At 40.0% G+C, this 21313-nt stretch overlaps 1 protein-coding gene across 4 annotated transcripts in view; it reads right to left on the bottom strand.

The window, feature by feature from the left end:
* The window catches only part of dmxl2 (Dmx-like 2), a 45005-nt gene extending 41636 nt beyond the window's left edge, over nt 1-3369 (bottom strand). For all 4 annotated transcript variants that reach the window (XM_079736683.1, XM_079736685.1, XM_079736684.1 and 1 more), the window contains exon 1: nt 3030-3369. In XM_079736683.1, coding sequence (XP_079592809.1) covers nt 3030-3116 — 87 coding nt within the window. In that variant the 5' untranslated portion in view covers nt 3117-3369. The remainder of the gene's footprint in view (nt 1-3029) is intronic.
* Between the last annotated feature and the right edge of the window lie 17944 nt (nt 3370-21313).

Below are 21313 nucleotides of genomic sequence, written 5' to 3'. Positions count from 1 at the left end.
GAGGAATAGAGAGCCAGACTGCTTATGTGTGAATTTCCATCAAATGTCATGATTCCCAGAGCTTAATTCAATCACGCAAGCATGTTCTGCTGCTACAGCTGCTACCAAGTGGAATATACTCATTGTCCATCTGTTCTTATTTGCCTTTGACTTTTGCCTTTGATGAACTGTAGTGGCAAAATGAATGGGCAGAAAAAAAAATCCAAAATAAGTTATTGTCCAGCTTTCAATGCAAACAAACGAGAAATTTTAGAAATGAAGGGAGGGAATAATTTCCAATTGAAAAAGATCCAAATGAAAAAGGTTAAATTATTTAATTCAGTATTCTATACTGACAATATGGACTTTCAAACACTGATAATCTGGCGGGTAGTTTTGGAAACCTTCTTCCACATCCCAATGATAAATTGGAAGAAGAGGCAGACTTGGCCAGGGGGGCTGAATGAACAACTGGCTATTTTGAAAATCTGTTGTACGGACTCGGACATCTATAATTTTACATGGGGAGGAGAAGACGATCCTGTCTGAAACGATATCTCCTCAGACTACTGTAATTATTATTACAGCAACAAACACCTATTGTGTTTCCACTAACTCAAGGCTCTTCTGCTAATTGTACTGCAAAATTGACCGAAATTTCAGAAAATACTCTGATTTGGTTAGTAGTTCATGCCACATAATACATGTTTTTTTTACTGGTCTAACATGTGTAACAGCTTTATTGTTATTCATTTTTTTAACCAAAGAAGACTTTTTCAGTTTAAAAACGAACAAAACTAGCTAGCTAGTTCCAAAAAGGTTTTTTAAAGAAAACATACTGAGACATGTATCAACAGACCCTGAATTTCCTGTTTGGAACAAAAGTGTTTTATCAAGTTGCCCCACATACTTGCTATTAGTTGGTTGGCTTCCAGATGAAGCCAACCAACTCACTATTTAATATTTTGGTCAAGATAATGGTGTCTACTACACTACACTCTAGAATCATCCAACCAACCAATCCTTTAACAATTAAAAGGGTTAAATAAATATATCAAATACATAATGTTGATAATGCTTGCCCTTGCACTTCTTATGAGTAGGATGTATGGTTTGTAGTCAGAGGAGAGGACTTACACATCCAACCTATTTCAAATGTATTCATCAAACGTACACTATCATCATATTGAGTCACTTGATATTTTACCAGGAATAATTCATACCGTTGTTATGAATTGGACCAATTGATTTGTGTATTGACACCATCCTTGTAAATCTAGTCCTAGTCTTTGTACCTTGGTCCAAGTGTTAATTTTACGGTACCATATGACTGTTGTTCCCTAGCGTTCATTGAGCCTTGTTTAACGATAAAAAGGAAAGGCCCCGTGTGTTAGGTAAGTCTGTTTAGGCAAGTCACTACTGTGTGTGTTTTGGTTTCAGTTTGTGTAAGTTTGTGTGTATGAATCTGTGTGTGTGTGTGAATGAATATTTGTGTGTGTGTGTGTGTGTGTGTGTGTGAATGAATGTATGTGAAAGTGTGTGGGTGTGTGTGTGCGTCTGTCTGTGTGTACCAGAGTCTGTAGCCCTAGGACCAAGTGTGAGTGTAACAGTAGTGGACGTGGTGATCTAGAGTTCTTCAAACGCCCTCTCAAGACTCAAAGCAAATGCTGGGTATAGAGACCATGCCCTCATGGCACCATACAAGGCCCCAAATCCTGCGGTGTGCTGTGTGTTTGTGCAGATGAGAGCCTTGGTTCATGTCCGGCTTGTGTGTATCCATAGAGCAACAGCACAGGTCGGTCAGAGGAGGCAGAGGGGTTTCTCCATCTCACTTCCATCACCACAGGACCAGAGCATCCTCCCGCCAAACACAAAGAAGTAATACATTCTATGGAAAGGAGATGCACGAGCCCCTCATGTTGTCTCGTTTGAAAAAAGAACAACAATAACAACCGCAAGACGGGATCTGGAAATCACTATACCTCAGTCGAAGCACATGTCTTAAGGAACGGCCCTGTAGAGTCTATGTAGCTTAGGACATAATGGAACAAGGCAGGTAGCGCTGCTTATTCAGTTGGAACTAGTTGAAAACAAGGTTGTTTTAGGTAAGACAATGCTTTGTAAACAAAAGTTTATGGAAGGACACACCATTGTTTTGTTGTTTACGAAAACATCATTGTATTTCATGCAACAATTTTTTGTACATTTGCGTATGTTGTATATTTTGGACCCTGAGATTCCAGCTCGTCATTGGATTGAATTTGTTTTCTTTTTTAAATTGTTTGTCAGTACCAATCAAACAATGCAAGAAGGGTGATTGATATAAATATACCCCAAAAGAAAATGTCCCATCTAATATTCCTCCCACGGGTCATGCGAGCTCATGTATCCATATATGGCTCTCTACGTCATGCCTTTACACAGCTGATGCATTAGATGACAGCCGAGCTAATGATCCATGGAGCGGACTGAAGAAAAATGTTAGCTGGATGAATACATTGGGAAAGCAGTGCTATGACCAAATATCTACGTTTCTTAAAACCGGTATTGTTAGCAGGGACGCAATCCTAGCTACGTCGTCGCTTCGCGTCCCTATCCGGCCAAATACGTTAGGACTGCGCAAAGGGATTCCCTTGCACTAGTAGTACAAGATGAGATGTAGCTAAAGGTCATTTAAGTGGCTAAGTGGCTTGGAGCTAAATACATCTTAGGTTAATCAGGCATCGTAAACAAATAGAGAATATGCATATTTGCTTGCCATTGTTTTATTGTAGGTGTGAAAGCGAATAAGAAGACGTGACGTGTGGCCAAGGACTGTCCATACAAACTCGTTGAGCTGATTGAATCTTTGGAAATTCCTCGGCCAGGGAAAATAAGTCCCAAACCATTACGCTAGCTAATACATTAGCTCCCGAGACAGCTTTTCCAGAGCCAGTGTAACATTAACTGTTAGCTGGCTAGCTAGCAAGCTAACCAAGCAGCCTGCTAGTAGGAATAGGCTTTATCGAGTGCTGGCTGCCACTGCAAACATGATCGAAATAAACGCTCACCGTGAATGGGATGTCGTTGACGCTTCCCACGGAGTAGCAGCAGTCTCCTGGGTTCACAGCTCCCGTCAGCACCTGATGCAGATGCATTTTCCCTTTATTTTTTTTGACAACAGATGGATATTTAATTATTTACAGCGAGTCCACCCTCTCGTTTTCTCCATCTAGAAACCGCTGAGGATCCCATCAGTAACGTTGTCCTCGAACTGGCGGCGGTGTCTTCCAGCAGGAAGCGGATAATTTGCTTCGACCCAATTTGTATATTATGTATCTGCCCGTTATCTTTGTGAATATCTAACATTCAGCTGTTTGTCATCTCTCGTTGTCAACAGCACCGCGAGGATTATTCCGTAGAGCCGAGGAGCAGGATCTCTGCAGCGAACCTGACATGCGCGCTCACTGTATTCTCGAGGCACGACTGCATGGCGATAGAACTGTACATTCTAGGACGTCTCGATTCATAGACAATTATAGACAGACAATATACGACATCGAATAGTTTATCTGTCCAAATGATAGCACGAGAAATGTTATTATGAATGGTTGGAAATAATGCACGCAAAGTTATCCATTTTAAAATAATGATATGCTAGAGCTGTCTATTCTATTTGTAAAGTCTATGTTCACGGCGCTAGTTTGTAGAGCGCGCACCACTGACGAAGCCCAGAACAAGAAGGCGAGTTGTAATGATCTTGAACAGACGAGGTGTCCTGGTCATAAGATTAAGCAGATATTCTGTCAAACAATATATTTATCTCCTCAAATATTTCAAATGATAACCCGATGTTTGCCGTAATTTTATTGTATGTTTTAATCTCTCAATTGAATACTATGGATTCTTTTTAAATGGCTGATTGATGAAATCGATTGATGTAAGATAAATCATTATTTTGCCTCTATTAAAGAAAGGCAGTTATTGTAGAGGTGCTGCTTTGAATAAGTAAGGCTATTTGGGTTCAGTGTCTACTTGTTTGGGAAAAGGACATTTGACATGCCTGACGTAAAGCCCAGGTTACCATAATATTCCATGCATTATAGTGTATCAAGCAGTCTATGCATAAAGAAGAAAATGCAGACAGTGAGTCATTGTTTTGAGTGAGTCAGAGAGACGGAGGCTGTATCAGTCCTTTCACTGTGCCCCCTCACCTTATCTCCTTTATTATACATATTCATTTACATCGTGATTTTTATCTGATTGATGAGATCTAATGGAGTGGATTAAGAATTTAAACCATTTTCTTCCCACACTTCTAAATCACCCCCACCCCTAATGTTTTGTGTAATTTAGAATGAGGGGAGTAGGAGTGTTACCAAACACACACACTCACACACACACACACACACACACACACACACACACACACACACACACACACACACACACACACACACACATTGTGCCTGGGGCCCTTACAGACACATTTATACCATCTGTTGTATCATATACCACACAGTATTGACTTAGTAAAGCAGATATTATCTTTTTGTTGAAATAACCAGTTACCGTTTACCGTTTTAACAGGAAATAATTTCCATCAAAAGAAAAAACGTTGCGATTCACCAACATATAGAGGTCCTGGAGCTGGTCATGCATCATCAGCCCTATTGGTTGCATCCTGGTAATGACGGTGGAGCATGAAATGGCTTGCACTTTAGTTGATTAAGGTGCACCACAGGCCCCATCTATGCTGATAGAAAGAGGTGTTGTAAAAGGATGAGACCTTTTGGGATCGTGTTGAGAGAGACGGAGCAAGAAAAATTGAGAGAACCATGTCGCTGAGTCCAGGTTTGTAACTGATTTTATCCAGGAAACAGTATATTAAGATGAGATAAGATAGGGCACTTCATTTATCCGAGACAGGAAATTTGGGTGTCACTGCAGAAAGTGCAGACCAGAAAAATAAGAGTGAAAATTTGTAAAATATTAATAGACAATATGAGTAGCAATTTAAATGCTGTTATAAATGTAAAGATTAGACGTTAATGTTTACATTCATTAAGTGACCTTGGCTACATATTTATATCTGTGCGTGTGCACAGTGTGTGTGTACCTTGCAATGTGCATGGGTACAGAGGCAATACAGTAAGTAGCCGTTTGACACATGTATAGACTAACAAGTTGCCAATGAAGGATTTAAAGTCTCTCACAATTGGTCGATATATCCTTGATCTAGAGAGTGGAAAATAAAATACATTATAGATTTATTTAACCATCTTTACTTTATGTAATAGCTGATGTGCATGTGTTTCAGCCTGTCTTAATGAAAGTTTAATGAAAGTACATCCTAAAGTAGAACATAAGACAGGAGACTCAAATATATAAATCCTACACAGGGAATGTGGGTGACAGAACTAAAAAATAAAAAAGAAACTAAAAGAGAAATAAAAAAATAGAAGTACTGCAAATATCATGCCATTCAATCGATAAATGGTTATTTGCATTGGTTTGTAAAACCCAAAAATGTTTTTGAAAATGAATTGCATTTATATAGGGCTTTTCTAACCTATTTGCCACTCAAAGCGCTTTACAATATTGCCTAGTAGTATAATTATTTGTAATTGATCAGTTTAATTATTGAAACTCAAATCCTTAGATCATTATTTGTATTTCTGAATCCCCCAACACAGTTTATCCTCTGTTCTTTCTCGACAAGCAACACCTAACACCCACAACCACCAGTATGGAGTATGGAGTGCTCGAGTTCTAATAATACTCTGTGACACTGCAGACATTACTTATTTAATTTGTTTGATTCAAGTTCATTTTGGGCAATCTACCTCAGTGCTGTACGCTTTACCAAGAGATTTTAGTATTTCCTGATCCACCCGGCCCCTAAATGATAAACAGTCATACCTTTCAATCTCATCCACCTCTGCTAAGAGCCTGTCTTGCCATCAATACTGTAGATCAGATGCAAATATGTCACAAACATAAAACAAAGAGGACCCTATTTTTGTTGTTTAAGATTGTCATCCCTTGTTTTCCTTTTATCCATCTGCATGTATTTTTGCGTCACATGTTTCTTTACTAATAAACACTTAAGTGATTATTATATGAGGGCAAACATCTGTTGCAAAGATAGATTTCACAATATGACAATATCAAAATATTTCAGATTATATTACATTTATTGTCATTATATTAAATATATTTTCCCACTCTTTTCTCAATATCACTTTATTTCTCAATTACTTTCTTGCTCTACAAACTGTTAACTGTTATTTCACAGAAAATGTTGAAAACAGATTAAGTGGTTTTCTTCACCACTACTTACTTCTGCTAACATTACTATTAACAATGTATCATAGGAAAGATTTGTCTTAATTCATGGATCTAACTAACTAACCGGCATGAATGATCGTGTGCCTGGGTCACATTGCCTGCACGGGTTTCTTTTATAGTGAGTCAAATGAATACTTAAACCTACATACATTACTTGAGAAATCTTTAGAAAGGATTGATGCTTACATTGTGAAATAAGGTCTCTCCCTTTGTCCTTAATGAACTCAAAAAATAATAATTGAAACACTCTAGACAGATCAATGACTGATTAATCAGTTTAATAGCGATTAAATTATGACCCACGCTGGGCAACAGGGGCAAACAAGCCATTTATCACAGGCCATCAGAGACACGCAGCTACTTTAAACCCAGACCATGCAGGGGGAGGGCTTTTAAATCAAGTGTCTTATGGGATATATTTAGTGTTTTTCTTCGCTGTTATCTCTAGAATATATTGAACTTGTGATTGAAGGTGGATTCAATGTATTATTTAAATGTGTTATAACCAGACAAAGCTTAAATTACTTTTCTTTGCGGCCCGTCTGCCTGTTGAATTTCATTATCGTGGTCTGCCTTACTCTCCCTCTAACCAACCGGTCATGTACCATCACACTCCATCCTCCGGCCTTCCCTCTCTCCGACAGCCTCTATCATACCCCCCCCCCCCCCCCCCCCCAGACACACAAATACACAGACACACACATTGCTTTCAGAGATACAGAAGATTGATGATGGCTATAGTAAAGTGTCGTATTGAGGTCTCACACACTCTCCCTCCCTCCACTCTCTCATCAGTCTAGTGTCACCCCCCCCCCATCCACACTAAGAGGGAGGGACCCTCTAACTGTGGTTAAACTAGTCATCAGTCTCCCCTACCATCCTGTCCAGCCATCCCGGGGCTGACAAATGAATCTCTCTCACCCTGCATTTGTCTCAGACGATGGACTGTCACTGCAGATGTGTTGTACAAAGTATAACTTAAACAGCTTAGGACTATTAGGTCTTCTTGCTTCTGCACGTTTCACTCACAGACAAACACAGACACTTGGGGAATGTAATTGTAATCATATTTTTGCATGTGTCAGTGTGGGTGGTTTGTGAGCCAGTGTGATGGGCTCTGCTCACTTGTTAATGTTCTCTAACCTGATTACCCGGCAGCAGCCACTCATGCAGAATCTTGCATGTTTTTTTTTTCCATTTTTAGGTGTGAATTTTCACTATGCTTGAGTGTGGTTAAGCACTCTCAATGCTGAGAGAGAGACTACATATTTCTCTGATGTAACCCTGTAAACCCAGTAAAAGTACCAGACTGGTGGAATTAAACTGACTACTGATTGGCTCCTGAATTAGGAGATAAAAGACTCGATACACACACACACACAACTCTACACATAAACATACACACACTCATATACACAACCACACAAGCACACACAAAAGAGATGATCCACAAATACATTGAAACAAATCTTATAATCCCTGCTGAGTGGTTCTGAGTCATCTCTTTGAGACGTGCAGAGCTGCTGACAGAATTGATGTGCCCTCAAATCCCTTGTTTTGCAGATTTATTTCATAAATCAATCTGTTGTGTAATGAATCATCCCATGCAGCTCTATACAATAAATAGTACAGCCATGATTACAACAAAGTGGGTATTAGTAGCCTTTGGAAAGTAATACAAATTAATGTTTAGCTACATGCCTGATAATCCGTTGTACTATTTTGTTCCAGTATTTATGAATTCATAAGTAATTTAGTCTTAGTTGTCATAGTTGAGTATCATTTCCATTTCATTAACAAAGAAATGAATATCAAAATATTATATTTTGCCGTATGTCTATTTTGCCGTATGAATGCAGCTATTGGTCGTAATAATGTAATGTAATATAATAACCAGGAGGGGACACTGTTACTCCGCTGATAAAAGTACAGTTTTCGTGAGCGGTGTGACACAGAACAAATGCAATGCTGTGACTGAATGTTGGCCTACATCGGCAAGAAATCTTGTTATTTTCTTCCAGCAACAAAGGGTAACGTTTATTTGATGACGGACTCACCCTACTGTCTGTGTTTGTATCTCCCCATTTGTGTGTGCATGTTTGTATGAACATGCTTGCATATGTGTGTGTGTGTGTGTGTGTGTGTGTGTGTGCGTGTGTGCGTGTGTGCGTGTGTGCGTGTGTGCGTGTGTGTGTGTGTGTGTGTGTGTGTGCACGCATGTTAGTCTAGTCTGCTTGCATGCGCATGTGGGCAGACGGGGTGACCACAGGCCCACTGAGAGCAAGAGGAAATTATTGTTCCGCACAGGGCCACAGCTGCTGCTGCTCAGTCCTCCCTCCTCCATCCCCAGGCCCAGCTCACAGCAAGACACTTACCTCTGAGTTGCCTCAGTTACAATCAGCAGACCACAGGATGATAATATATATATATATATATATATATATATATATATATATATATATATATATATATATATATATATATATATATATATATACAGCAAATATGGCTTCACTGAAATGAGGAAAACAGGAATTAGCTGAAATGGACTTTCAGCTAGTGTGTGGACTTTCAGCAAGTGTGTGGAAAAGAATAACACAACAGCATTCAAGTATCTAAAGTGACTGCATAGATATGATTCGGAGAGCGTGGATGTGCCCTTACTCCTGGTCATAGGGGAACCCCAGCCTATATGGCTTTGGTGTTACAAGTCTCAACATGACAATGACCCAAACAAACCCCAGATAAATAGGTGGATAAAAAAAAAATCTGTAGCTGGTTCAGGTAAAAAATAAACTAAAATGAAAATGCAAACAGTTGTGTAACTGTGCTTCAAAGACAAACGTTGGGAATGCAATGCTTTGTTAAAAACAATGGATAAACAAACTCCAGCTGTTCGAGATGCACCTTTTCAGAGGGCAAATACACTCAGGTTATAAAAAAGGTTCTGTTTATTTTTAAATAGAGTAGAGGCTTGACAAACTCGATTGCAAGTATAAAAAGTATAAAAGAAAGAATGTGCTTTTGAATAGAGGCTACTAAATTATAGACTTTCCACATGGTTTGGTCTCTTTGTGTTTTGGGCTGATCATTATTGTAACTTATCAGTATTGATAAGACGCCTCTGAAAGAGAGCATTCTTATGGAACCAAATGGTGTATATGGCTGAGTGTGTGTGTGTGTGTGTGTGTGTGTGTGTGTGTGTATGTGTGTGTGTATGTGTGTATGTGTGTGTGTGTGTGTGTGTGTGTCTGTGTGTGTGTGTGTCTGTGTGTGTGGGTCTGTCTGTGCCTGTGTGCTTTAAAGACTTTGTAAATTTGATGAATACCGCAGTGCTTGTCAATCCTCCAGGTGGAACGCATGGATAGCTTATCTCAGGCGAGGGGACACAATGGCCTCTGTGAAGGATGGAAGAGCAAATCAAGAGAGTATAGACTAGAGTATACGGCCTGGCTGAATTCTAAACCACACCTCATCAGCAGAATGGACAAAGTCTAAAGAGAACCAGCCCACTGAAAGACAAGAGCGAATCCATTGATTAGCTGACTGGGGAATTGAACAGCTACAACAGGGTTTGCTTGCTGATTTAATGCCTCATTGTGCAAAACACTATTATGTATATTCAGAGTAAATTCGGTATTGCATCAACCCGTCTTTCAAGCACAAAATAACGCAGTTGTCACTGTTCCTTCGCAATTGTTCTCTTCTTATCTATCCTTGATCAACTATCCCAGGTGAGAATTATATAGGACAGTAAATGACACATATGTACTGCCACGAAACCCGTTGAGAGTGTCTTATATTTTGTGATTGGAGTAGATAAATGAAACAAAAAAGATTTTACAACAACTCAAAAAAGATGGATGGGATATAGTACAGGAGACTCACTTTATCCACATTATCAACTCATTATATAAATCCACATGTTGCTATTCTTACAGGGCCCCACTTTGCATTTAAACGGCATAAAGTGAATTCAGACAAAAAGGAAGATATTTATGGTGACAACAATATGGTGTTTCTGGTAAATGTTTATCATCATCCAGGGAAGGGTTATGAATTGATTAAGAAAACAGTGGATACTATAGCCTCTCAAAGTCATGGAATAACATTAGCAGTATGTGACTTCAATCTCCTTATGGTTACAACCTTTGAATTCCAAGGCAACAGATAAACAGCTCTGAAGCTTCTGCTTTTCGATTTTATGTTTTCGTCTTTAATTATTCATTGTTTGTAAAAGTTCTACAAACTGACTTACAAAGGCAGAAGTTCAACAACAAAAAATAGGTAACGTTTATGGATTTCCATCCCGTCATTAATAGATAACTAACATGTAAACAGCAGGGGGCAGCAAATACTTGCCTTACAAGTGCAGCAAATGTCCTGTGGAATTGCATTAAATAACTCATCTTTTTGTTTATTTATTTATTAAGCATGATTAATAAATCTTACATGTTACAAATATAAATAATATGAAAATTCATCAACAAACAGCAACAAAAAAACACTGCTGTGTAGACTATGTTGTGATAATACATTTAATTTGACACATCGTAATTGATAGATTCTAGTTTTCAATAACAGTTCCAACTGATTCCGGTTTGCTTATTTGTCCTTTTAAATTTAATTTTGCATGACTATTGCATAAGGCATGCATGGACTTGTCTGAGGAATTATAAACTGAAGTGTGATGCCAAAATATGTTGCCACTCTGTTGCCAAATACAGAATAACCAAATAAACACGAAAATTTGGCAAACAACAAGGTAGGCCTATACAGCACTCTAGGCAAAGCTGATAATCAGAGGAAATATCTAGACTGTAGATCTAGATTGTTCTCACTCTGCCAAGTTAGACTCGCCGGTAAGTTGTCACTGAAAAACAGCAGACTGCATGTGCTTTTTTTGCATGTGCATGCAAGTGTCATTGTGTGTGAGTCTACGTACGTAGTGTGTGTGTGTGTGTGTGTGTGTGTGTGTGTGTGTGTGTGTGTGTGTGTGTGCGCGCGCGCGTGTGTGTGTGTGTGTGTGTGCGCGCTTATGACTCAACGAGGACCCAGATGGGCGTGTTAACAAGACCGAAGCTGCACAGGGTGGCCCTCTCGGAAGGCTGGCAGACGCTGGCTTGTCTCCTCAGACCAGGCCGCCGTGCCCACTCCTCCAGCTATCACCTCATTAAACCCCCCCACCAACCTCTTTCCATTTCGCTGTTCCTGGTCCCTGCGCGTCCTCATAACGGCATCCATTTGCCTTTTTAATGCAGTAAGCAGCATCTCCTGAACCTGCCGTCCCCCGCATGGAAGCCGGTCGCACCTGGCCTTATGCGAATGAGCAATGAGTAAGAGGGAACCACCAAGCATGCTGTTGCTGAGGGCACGCGGCGGCCATTATGGGGTAAAGCACTAGCAGTGTGCTTGATGAGGGAGAACAACGCTGCTGCGCCCTGGGACACTCCATTAAATCCCCCCGCTTTGTCTTTCTGTCTTCAAGCCATTGTGGTGTGCACAAATGGCACAAAGGGCAGACACGCATGCACACACACATACACACACACCAACACAACATTTACACTGACATACACAAATGCACTGCATGGATCCCTGCAGGCACACTCATACAGTGGAGAGAGAGAGAGAGAGAGAGAGAGAGAGAGAGAGAGAGAGAGAGAGAGAGAGAGAGAGAGAGAGAGAGAGAGAGACAAAGCCTACATATTTCTCTGATGTAACCCTGGAAATGACCAAAGGCCATGTTTCTCAGCTGGTCATGTGAATGAACCTGTTACCATGGGCAACATCCCCCATGGTTCCCTCAGGGTAACCTCTAGTGCGGCTCCATCACATTCTCCTCTCTCCAGCCTCATTTCCTCCCCATCTCTCTGGCGCACTTTGGAAAATCCTTCCTAATCCTCAGGACAGGAGGAGAAACAGCCGTAACCCATTTAACAGGTTACAAGAGGTCAAGTTGGACAAAACTACTCAGATTTCACAGAGGGAGCAGCTCTGAAGGAGATTCTCCAGACCAGGGAGGGCGTTTTGCGCCAGTCTACACCTCTGGACTGTAAAGCACGCAGGGTAGGCAAAAAAGAAAAATCAATATCGCTTCTGGCAAAAATTTTGCTTTTCAGAGAGGAGAGCGGATTCCTTTCCATCGCTGAGGATATCGATTATGACTAAGTTGTTTGCAAACAGTGAAACACCTAGAAAAGTAGTCAGCCTTTCTTGATTAAGGCTTCATTATGGTGACATTATCATTTCTCAGCCGTGTGTTGGATTGAGAAAATGAGTTATGAAAGGAAATATGCGTGAGCTATTTATTCCTCTCGCTCACAATTGACCTGGCGGGTGCTGGGTAGCACCACCTTGATATTTCCATCGTCTTCCCTGCTAATTAGCATGCAAATGGATTAATAAAAGTCTCCCAGCGCTACTTTGTCTTCACAGCTGAAATATGATTAAAAAAAAAGTCCTTAATGAGAATTTAGCGCTCTTATTGCATTTTATTGGACTCATCTTTCATTGAAAAACCTCTTATTAAAAACGTTTATTCTTTCCTCTTCATTCTTCATTTCTTTTAGAAATGGAATGGCAATGGTAATGAATTCCAAATATGCTGGTTGTCATCTCATTGGCTCATTACCAATACAGTGTCTGGTACTGGTTGAACTGTAATGGGTTGAGAAGAATGGAAAGGGTTGCCGTGGTAATAAAAATGCAAACTCACACCTTGATTGCAGACCACTACACTACACTGCCCTATGTTTTTTTCGTTCAGCTTTGTTTGCCTCCACAGAAAACAATATTTCAATCCTAGCTCTCCTGGTTACTTTAATTTAGTGCTGAGTTGTCTCTTTGTGTACTGGGAATGTGTTCCTTTTCCCCCTTCCTTCCTACATTAAACGACATTGGCCTGGGAGGTTGTCTTCAAATGATCCGGTAAATGTGGCTCCATAAAACCCCTGTCAAGGGTGTAACTCCAACACATCGCTGCCAGTGCCACAATCCCCGGCTGTGACTAGAAGGATGTACATGTGACTCTGTTGAGCCCAGAAAGCACCCCCAACCCTTTACCCGCATGTTACATTTCCCCCATCCTTCTATCATCCTATTAAAATAGCGTGGACAAAAACGTCATATTTTTGACTGAAGATACAGCCCAATTGTTGTCGGAGGGTGCCACTTTATGAAAAAAAGGACCACAATATCCACCAGTTATATTTTGACCATAATGTGAAGTTCACTCTCTTATGTCATCGCCTTGTGTCTATCTTTTTTAATGATCAAATCAGTTGGCTTGTGTTTGTTAAGATGTAGGACCTTCATCGCCCCTGATAGAGTGGTTTGTTTTCCAGTGGAGGGTTCCAAAAGTCCAAAAGGAGCAATGTTAGGGGATGTTGCTTAGCTTGATGCTAACAGGGTAGGCTACAGCTAAGGAGACTGCTCATCTGATTCGGATCCATGTAAACACACATCATACCAACATGAAGTGTGATACAAAGTGATAATGATACAAACTTAATGAATATATGCTAACATAGCATTAGTAAAAAGAAACGTTACTATCCTTGGGGTCTCTGACCAGGATGTGCAAGTAGAGAAAGATTTATTGAGAGATGGATTGTTTCTACATATCTATGAAATCCAGTCTCCTCCATCTATTGCTGATCATCATCTCTTTGTTGCCTGCAGGAATAATATATGAGTACATTAAAATTGCATTACCATTTAAATCTATCTGGAGGTAAACAGCTGACAGGCGAAACTCACAAGATGAAGCAAAGCATCACCATGGCATATCCCATTGCTTATGCAGTGACACCCTCGATATGACACGTCTACATTTGTGATTCTAACTGCATTTGGCATGCAGAGATGACTTTTGTGGACATCCATCCTATCTGGATGAAGGGGGAAAAGCAGCATATCCAGACAAGAACCACCCCGGTTGTGCGTTTTCTGTGTGTGTGCTATTCATCACCTGTGTTTATTGATATAATATTGCATGTGTGATTTATGTGTGTGTTGACTTTTTGTTGATTGTGTGCATGTGCGTGCGGTCTGTACTGTTTCTGTTGCAGAAGATACAAGTTCAGGTTTATGTCCTGATGGATGGATGTCTGTAGATTCTGATAAAGTGGAATAAAGAAGGAGGAGCACATAAATGGACAGCAGTAGTGTATGTAATATTATTCTGCCTTGCAATAATCCCCAATAAATACCGAGATTTAACAAAATTACATTGATTGGCTCACCCTGGGGTGCCAGCAATCGTGCAGTGAGTGTTTGAATGATGCATTACATTTTTTTTCTCATTTCTGCTCAAGCTGCATCTAATATGTTCTATAGAGAAGATGAGTGCTGTCACGCATGATAAGTAGTGGGGCCAAAGCAATGGCCAACCCAAAATTCTGCAAACAATTTTCATACTTAAAACAAAAACAAACCATGATGCAAGATCTGATCATGGGTCTGAAGTAGAACCAACACAAGTTATCATATCCATGCTTCTCTCTTTCTTGCTCTCTGTCTTTCAAGCTTTCTCCCCCTTTTTCTTTGCTCTCTTTTTCTCTTTCATATCCTGTCCCATTCCATTTTTATTTCTCTTACCCCCCATCTCCCTGTACTCATCTCCTGTCTACTCAGATCTAAATAATTCTTTGTCATGAGAGATGCACCAGGTGGAGGCCGGTCTCCATGGAGATCCTGAGCCTGACTCTGACCATGTCTCCATCTATTAAATATTAAAAGTGTTGGTTAAGAGTGGCATAAGCATTTTTCATGACTGTAGCTGTGAGGGTACAGTGTGTGTGTGTGTGTGTGGGGGGGGGGGGGGTTGCATGCATGTGTTTGTGTGTATATGCATATGTGTGTGTGTGTGTGTGTGTGTGTGTGTGTGTGTGTGTGTGTGTGTGTGTGTGTGTGTGCAAGTGTGTGTGTGCAAGTGTGCTCGTGCATGTGTGTGTCTGTGTGCACGTGTGTTTGTGTATGTGTGTGTGTGTGTGTGTACAAATCAAATAAAATGCATATTAAATAGCATGGTTTATATTAAAAATGTGCTGTATAGGTTTCTTCGTGTATTTAGTGTTCCATTTAGTAGCATGCCTGCAGTTTGATCAAACTAGTACTGACTTTATAGTAACTCCTTTTGTAGATGTGTGTATATTCAGTGCATATTACAATTTAAATGTATCCCAATCGTTGGATGGAAAACCAATACATCTAATTTATAGAATTTTTTTTAGGGACAGCGTGATCCCTTGCCAACCTGCTTCCCCTAGTGCCATTCCGCTGGAAAAGAGGCCCCATTCATGATGAAAGTGTTTGTGTCATCAAATAAACTAATTTGAATGTACTGTATTGTCACCCTATATTCCCAGCAGCTCTGAAACTGCCGACAACTTCCCGGGAGCAGAAGAAAGTGCACTCCGTCTCATTTGAAAAGCTAAGTGTTAATGGCTCCTCTGTCAGATTACGATCATGCACCGTAAGTGTGAAAACAAAGTACATTGTTTTGACAAGGTTTTGATTGCTCTAATTAGACTGTTCTCTCTACTCCCTCAGATGAAACAACTTTGCTACACCAGCAAGTTTGCATTTAATTATCCCCGGAAATTAGAGTATATATCAGGAAATCATTTTCCCTCCATAATGAAAAGTCTTGCTACGGCTTTAAGCACCATCGTTTAAACTTCTACTGTCATTAACAAGATCTCACTTGTTTGTCATCGTAACACAATGCTTATTGTCGAAATCATTTTACAATGAATTCCTGCAAAAAGACAAGATACACATAACACATTTTTTTATGTGCGCAGACATTCTCTCTTTTCATGCAAACACACAAACACAAGCAGGCACACATGCAAACATAAATATGGACTCACAGACACACAGACACACACTCAAACAACCACACCCACACACACACACACACACACACACACACACACACACACACACAAGATGGCCAGGAGCCATTAACTATGTCTTTCCCCTTAATCAGAGCCATCTGCTAACTGTTAAAATCATTGGAGTTTTTAGTGGAATGACTTGGGTTGGATTTCCAACTTTGTGCACTGAACATAAATACAACCACCACTGTTTAGCCCAAAGCTACTGCCTGCAGGGTAAACGAAGGCTGCAGGCTATTCTTAGACACATTAGACAACATTAAATCTAAGACCCAGTCACATTAAATGGCATACTTTCAGGGCACACAAACCACCAACTTAGACGGTGATGCAGAATGTGGAGAGTTAGAGGTGAAACAGTGTGGGGTCTTTAGGTTAGGTGTAAGCCAACCCAGGTCGTTTCTATACAGACCTTTCCCATTTGGTTCATTGTCATTGCTCTGCCAGTCATTTACAGGGGCCATGGATATTGCTCTCTGAACCTTATCTTATAGCTGCATTTAATAGACTGGAAAATTAATTCTCCATGTGGTATCGTTTTAAATTCACAGCACTGCTGTACAGCTATAATTGGTATTTATTATTTAATCAGATAATATTGTGACTGGCGTCTTGAAGATGGAGGGAGGTCCACTTCCTTCTCTATTCAGTGCACAAAGCGTGAATTAGAAAGTGGTGGGAAGGAGAAGGCTGATGAAGGGACTAATGCAGGCTTATTATTGTTATCATTATTAGTATAACTACTATTAAAACTGAGATTGGTACTTCTGTTCATGGGACTTTTCGGAATTGACATTCTCCTTGAAGCTTTGTTATACCAGTGACACAACAGGGTTGTCTAATAGTGAAACGTACATACGCTGAGTTAGTTACAATGGGATTTAACAAACTGTGTGAAATGTATTGCTCCGAGGCAGGGGAATGGTCAGGTCTTGTGCTCATGGGCAACCGTAAAGGGAGGTTATAGCCTGTGCTTTCTGATGAAAGCACCACGCACACACAAACGCGTGGTTAAACACAAGTGTTCACTTGCACATACACACAAACACACAAACACACACACACAGACACACACACAAACACACCCGAGGTTCTGAACCCGAACTTGTAAGTTGAGCTCTTTAAGTTTCCTGTTGAGCTTTTGTTCATTGGTAAATGTGTGCGCAGTTGATTAAGATGCATGGTTGGACTTGTGATGAAACACAGAATATCTGCTAGCCTGGCCTCATCTCATATAACCAACCATTTATTCTCCCCGCTCAAATAGCATCTATTTTATTTATGTTTTTGTCATGTTTTTGAACTGACAAATAGAAAGAAAAACGATTAGACAGGACATAGATATGAGAGATGCTAACTTCTTCTGTCATTAACAAGATCTCACTTGTTTGTCATTGTAACACATCGCTTAATGTCAAAATCAGTTTATGTCAGTACTATGAAGTCCTGCAAAAAGACATGATACACATAGCACATATTTTCATGTGCCCACACATTCTCTCTTTTTATAAAACAAAAACAAACACACACACACACACACACACACACGCACACACACACACACACACACACACACACACACACACACACACACACACACACACACACACACGCACGCACACACAAAAACAACCACACACACACATACATATTCATTGTATGCATTGTATTAAATACAAAACAACAACTTTTAAATAAACTCCTGCCATGGGTACTTCTGTCAGCGCTCCCTAACCGCATGTGGTTAGCCTATTATAAGGCTATGTAGTAGATAAGGATATTGACCAAACCAAATAAATGTAATACAATTAGAAGATTTGTTTTCCTAATGTTTACATTATAAGGAATGCCAATACCCACTGGCCGGCTGCCACTTTGACTCATTCTAAAATTCCATATTCATGTGAAGCCGGAAGCCTACAGAGCAGTTCACCTCATGTTTGTAGTGCGACACAAACAATAACGACATTCATATGTTTGAAAACGAAGCAAAGCACACTGAGCACAAATGAGGTGGGTTACGGGATTCAAGTCTATTTTTGGAGGCAGACATTCAAAAATATGATGTGTTTGCACACATGTACTGCACATACACACTATTCTTGCATAGACCTCCATACTCTCCCTGTCTCTTATACAGAACGCAGAGCAAGATTATTATTTAATCAGCAATATTGAAATGAGATATTAAGATCGTCCTCTTTTTAATTTTCAAGATGCGATAAACACAGCACAGAGACTGGCAAAGCACAATAAGATTGCATCTTGAATTGAGCTAATTATAAATAGAATATTGGTAAAAGTTAATCATTAAGCTGCCCTGACAGTTGAGGTGGGCCTATGTCTACCTCCAGGCATGATATATTATCAGTTTGTCTCTTACATGTACATCTGCCTCTTTATTGGGTATCCAGTATAGCGGCATGAGCATAACCAGTGACATCAGAGGTAACGTGGGATTTTCTATTACCCTCTATGACACAGATGTCTGCATATGTCTGGGCCATGTTTACACCAATATCTGCACACAGAACTTTATAATTGGCTTTGGCTAAAAGTATCATAATAAGTGTCATAACAGCTTGTAGAGTAAAGTTTTCGTTAAAAAGGTGTATCTCTATAGTACATTTTCACTGACTTCTAATAGGAATTTTTGTATTATACATGATAAATTAGATACACTTAGAATGTATTAGCAATGTATAAGCTTGCATTGACAATCTGATGCAAGCACCCAAAGTTGTCTTTCTATGATATCATATATTTTGGCCAAATGAAGTAAAGTTGGCACACCCTACATTCATTTGAATGCAACTACCATACGTGGATCTCCGTAATTTCCCCTTTGGGATTAACAAAGTATTTCATTTATACTTTGTACGGGATTCACTTCAGACCGCCTGCTGACTTTGATGGGCCCTTGCCCAAGTGTCCACAAGTTCTCTCAGATCATCAACCCAAAGCCTGCTGTCCAAGGTCCAGGCAAAAGGGCAGAGGCAATGGTGCAACTGCGTCCCCTCGACTCTGGGACCAGCCTCGCCCTACAGCCCATCTTTTTTCTTTGTAGCCTTTGGTTCCATGGTTTCAGATTTTCCTTTTAAGTCTTGTCTCTGAAGGTTTATACTTTCTTTCAAAGTTTTTCTCAATTGCTTTGGCAATTGATTTATTGAAACATTGTGAACATTCTCAGAGCACTAGGTGCATTTGTCCAAAAAGCGAATATGGTACAGCACACAACACGCAATAACACAGCCCACCTGCAAAAGGTCAAAAGTCACCCAAAACAATACTCATGTTTCAAATCAAATTCATTGTCTCATACACACACAGAAAGTCATGCACCCTTGAAAAGAAAAGTTCATTTAGCTTGTGCGAACAATGGTGGCCAGATTGTTTGGATGTTTTGTCAGTACGTCAGTGGACCATGGCAACGTTTATTTTATCGACATTTCATTTTTGTCCTATTTTTTTCATCAACAACATTTTCTGTACTAGAATGATATTTTTGTCAAGCTAATTGTATTATTTTGTGTACCAAACCCGCATGTGAATACTATTCAACTGCTGATTTGAGCGTTTCCCTGGATATTTTGACTGTATTTCGTAAAATAACGTAAAATAACTGTCTTACACCACACTAAACAGAAAAGGTACACAGCACAATATGACAAAAAAAATGTAAAGCCTTACACTGTAACACAATAAAGTAGGTGTTCTACACTAAAGATTCCATCTCACTGGATGAAATTTATGGTGTATATATGCCTGACAGATGTTTGGAATTAAGTGGATTAATGAAATAGAATAACCTGACAGTTGCCGCGATGAACGTGCTTGGGCCCCTGCTTCTACTGGGAACTAACTCCTAACCGTAACTAACTCCCATTTAGAACTAACTCTCAGCTAGAGGTCCCTCCAAAATAGAACAATATCAATGTAAGAGCTAACTTCCAACTTGAACTAACTCTCAGGTAATGGTCACTGCGAACTACTCCCAGTTAAGGCGTCTTTATGGTTCCACGTTCACGCAAAGCAAGGGGGTTACGGGCCCGTTACGTCCTTGCAGACCCTCCTTACGACGACCGCAAGGGCCATAGGTGTTGTAATGCGGGAGAGACAGGGTGCTTACACTAACATCATCCCATGAGTTGGAAGCTGCCCATGAACTGGCATAAAAACGAAACACAAACCAGGTGACTTAATGTCACCTGGAGGGAGACTAAATGAATGCTAACGATGCACTTCTTGGCAAGTGGTGAGAAAGTATGGTCGACGCGGGGATATTTCCACTTGTTTCTTTCTAGTATTTCACACTTGTACTGTTGCTTACTTTTGGTATTTAAGGTCACTGTGCTGCTATTGTTGTGATTCCCAAAAAATAAATAAAAATTAAATACCTGGGGTGGTTACTGTGTTGTGCATAACTCAGAATAAGTAATTTCATTGTCATAAAAGCTAAAAATAGCATAAAAGAAAAGTAGTCTCTGCCTAGAGGCCACTCAACACGACAAGCATACAAAGGTTGAGGCGCTGTAGTGTGCCCCGAACAGTGGCCCTCCAGTGTTAAAGCAGGGGAAAGTCCTTGAAGGCACCTGCAGATAGTAATGCACTGCTCCTTTCGGTCATCTCAGGATGTAGGTTGTGGTATAGCTATGAGCCAGCCGAGGCTGTCTTAGTTCCTCTCAAGGGCGATAATTGTGGTACAAACAATCAAATGATTACTAATTGTGTCTTAGTGTCTTGTGAACAACATGCCTTATGGAAATCTCCATAACATACCCCAATACGTTCTAAACCTCTGCGATTGAACAAAAATAGCTTGAGACGCCGTGCAAGATTCAGAAGCTGGGCAACTAACCACTTCAAACCACAACTTTTTTGTTGAGATTCTATAACTGTTTATTTTTGTCCCGAATCTTCAATCTGAACTCTATGGGGTCAGAACAGTCTCATTACTAAGGAATTTACTGAGAAGGATTCACAAATGTAGTTTGTGATTTGTGTATAAATGACTCTTCTCACAAATACATTTCAATGCACACACAAATGCATATCGGTATGTATAAATGTTAAATAAATCCATAAACAAAACTAAGTTT

The sequence above is a fragment of the Pollachius pollachius genome, assembly GCF_949987615.1.
Source record: "Pollachius pollachius genome assembly, chromosome: 5".
Taxonomy (NCBI): Eukaryota; Metazoa; Chordata; class Actinopteri; order Gadiformes; family Gadidae; genus Pollachius; species Pollachius pollachius.
This window is presented reverse-complemented; position numbering and strand designations above follow the sequence as displayed.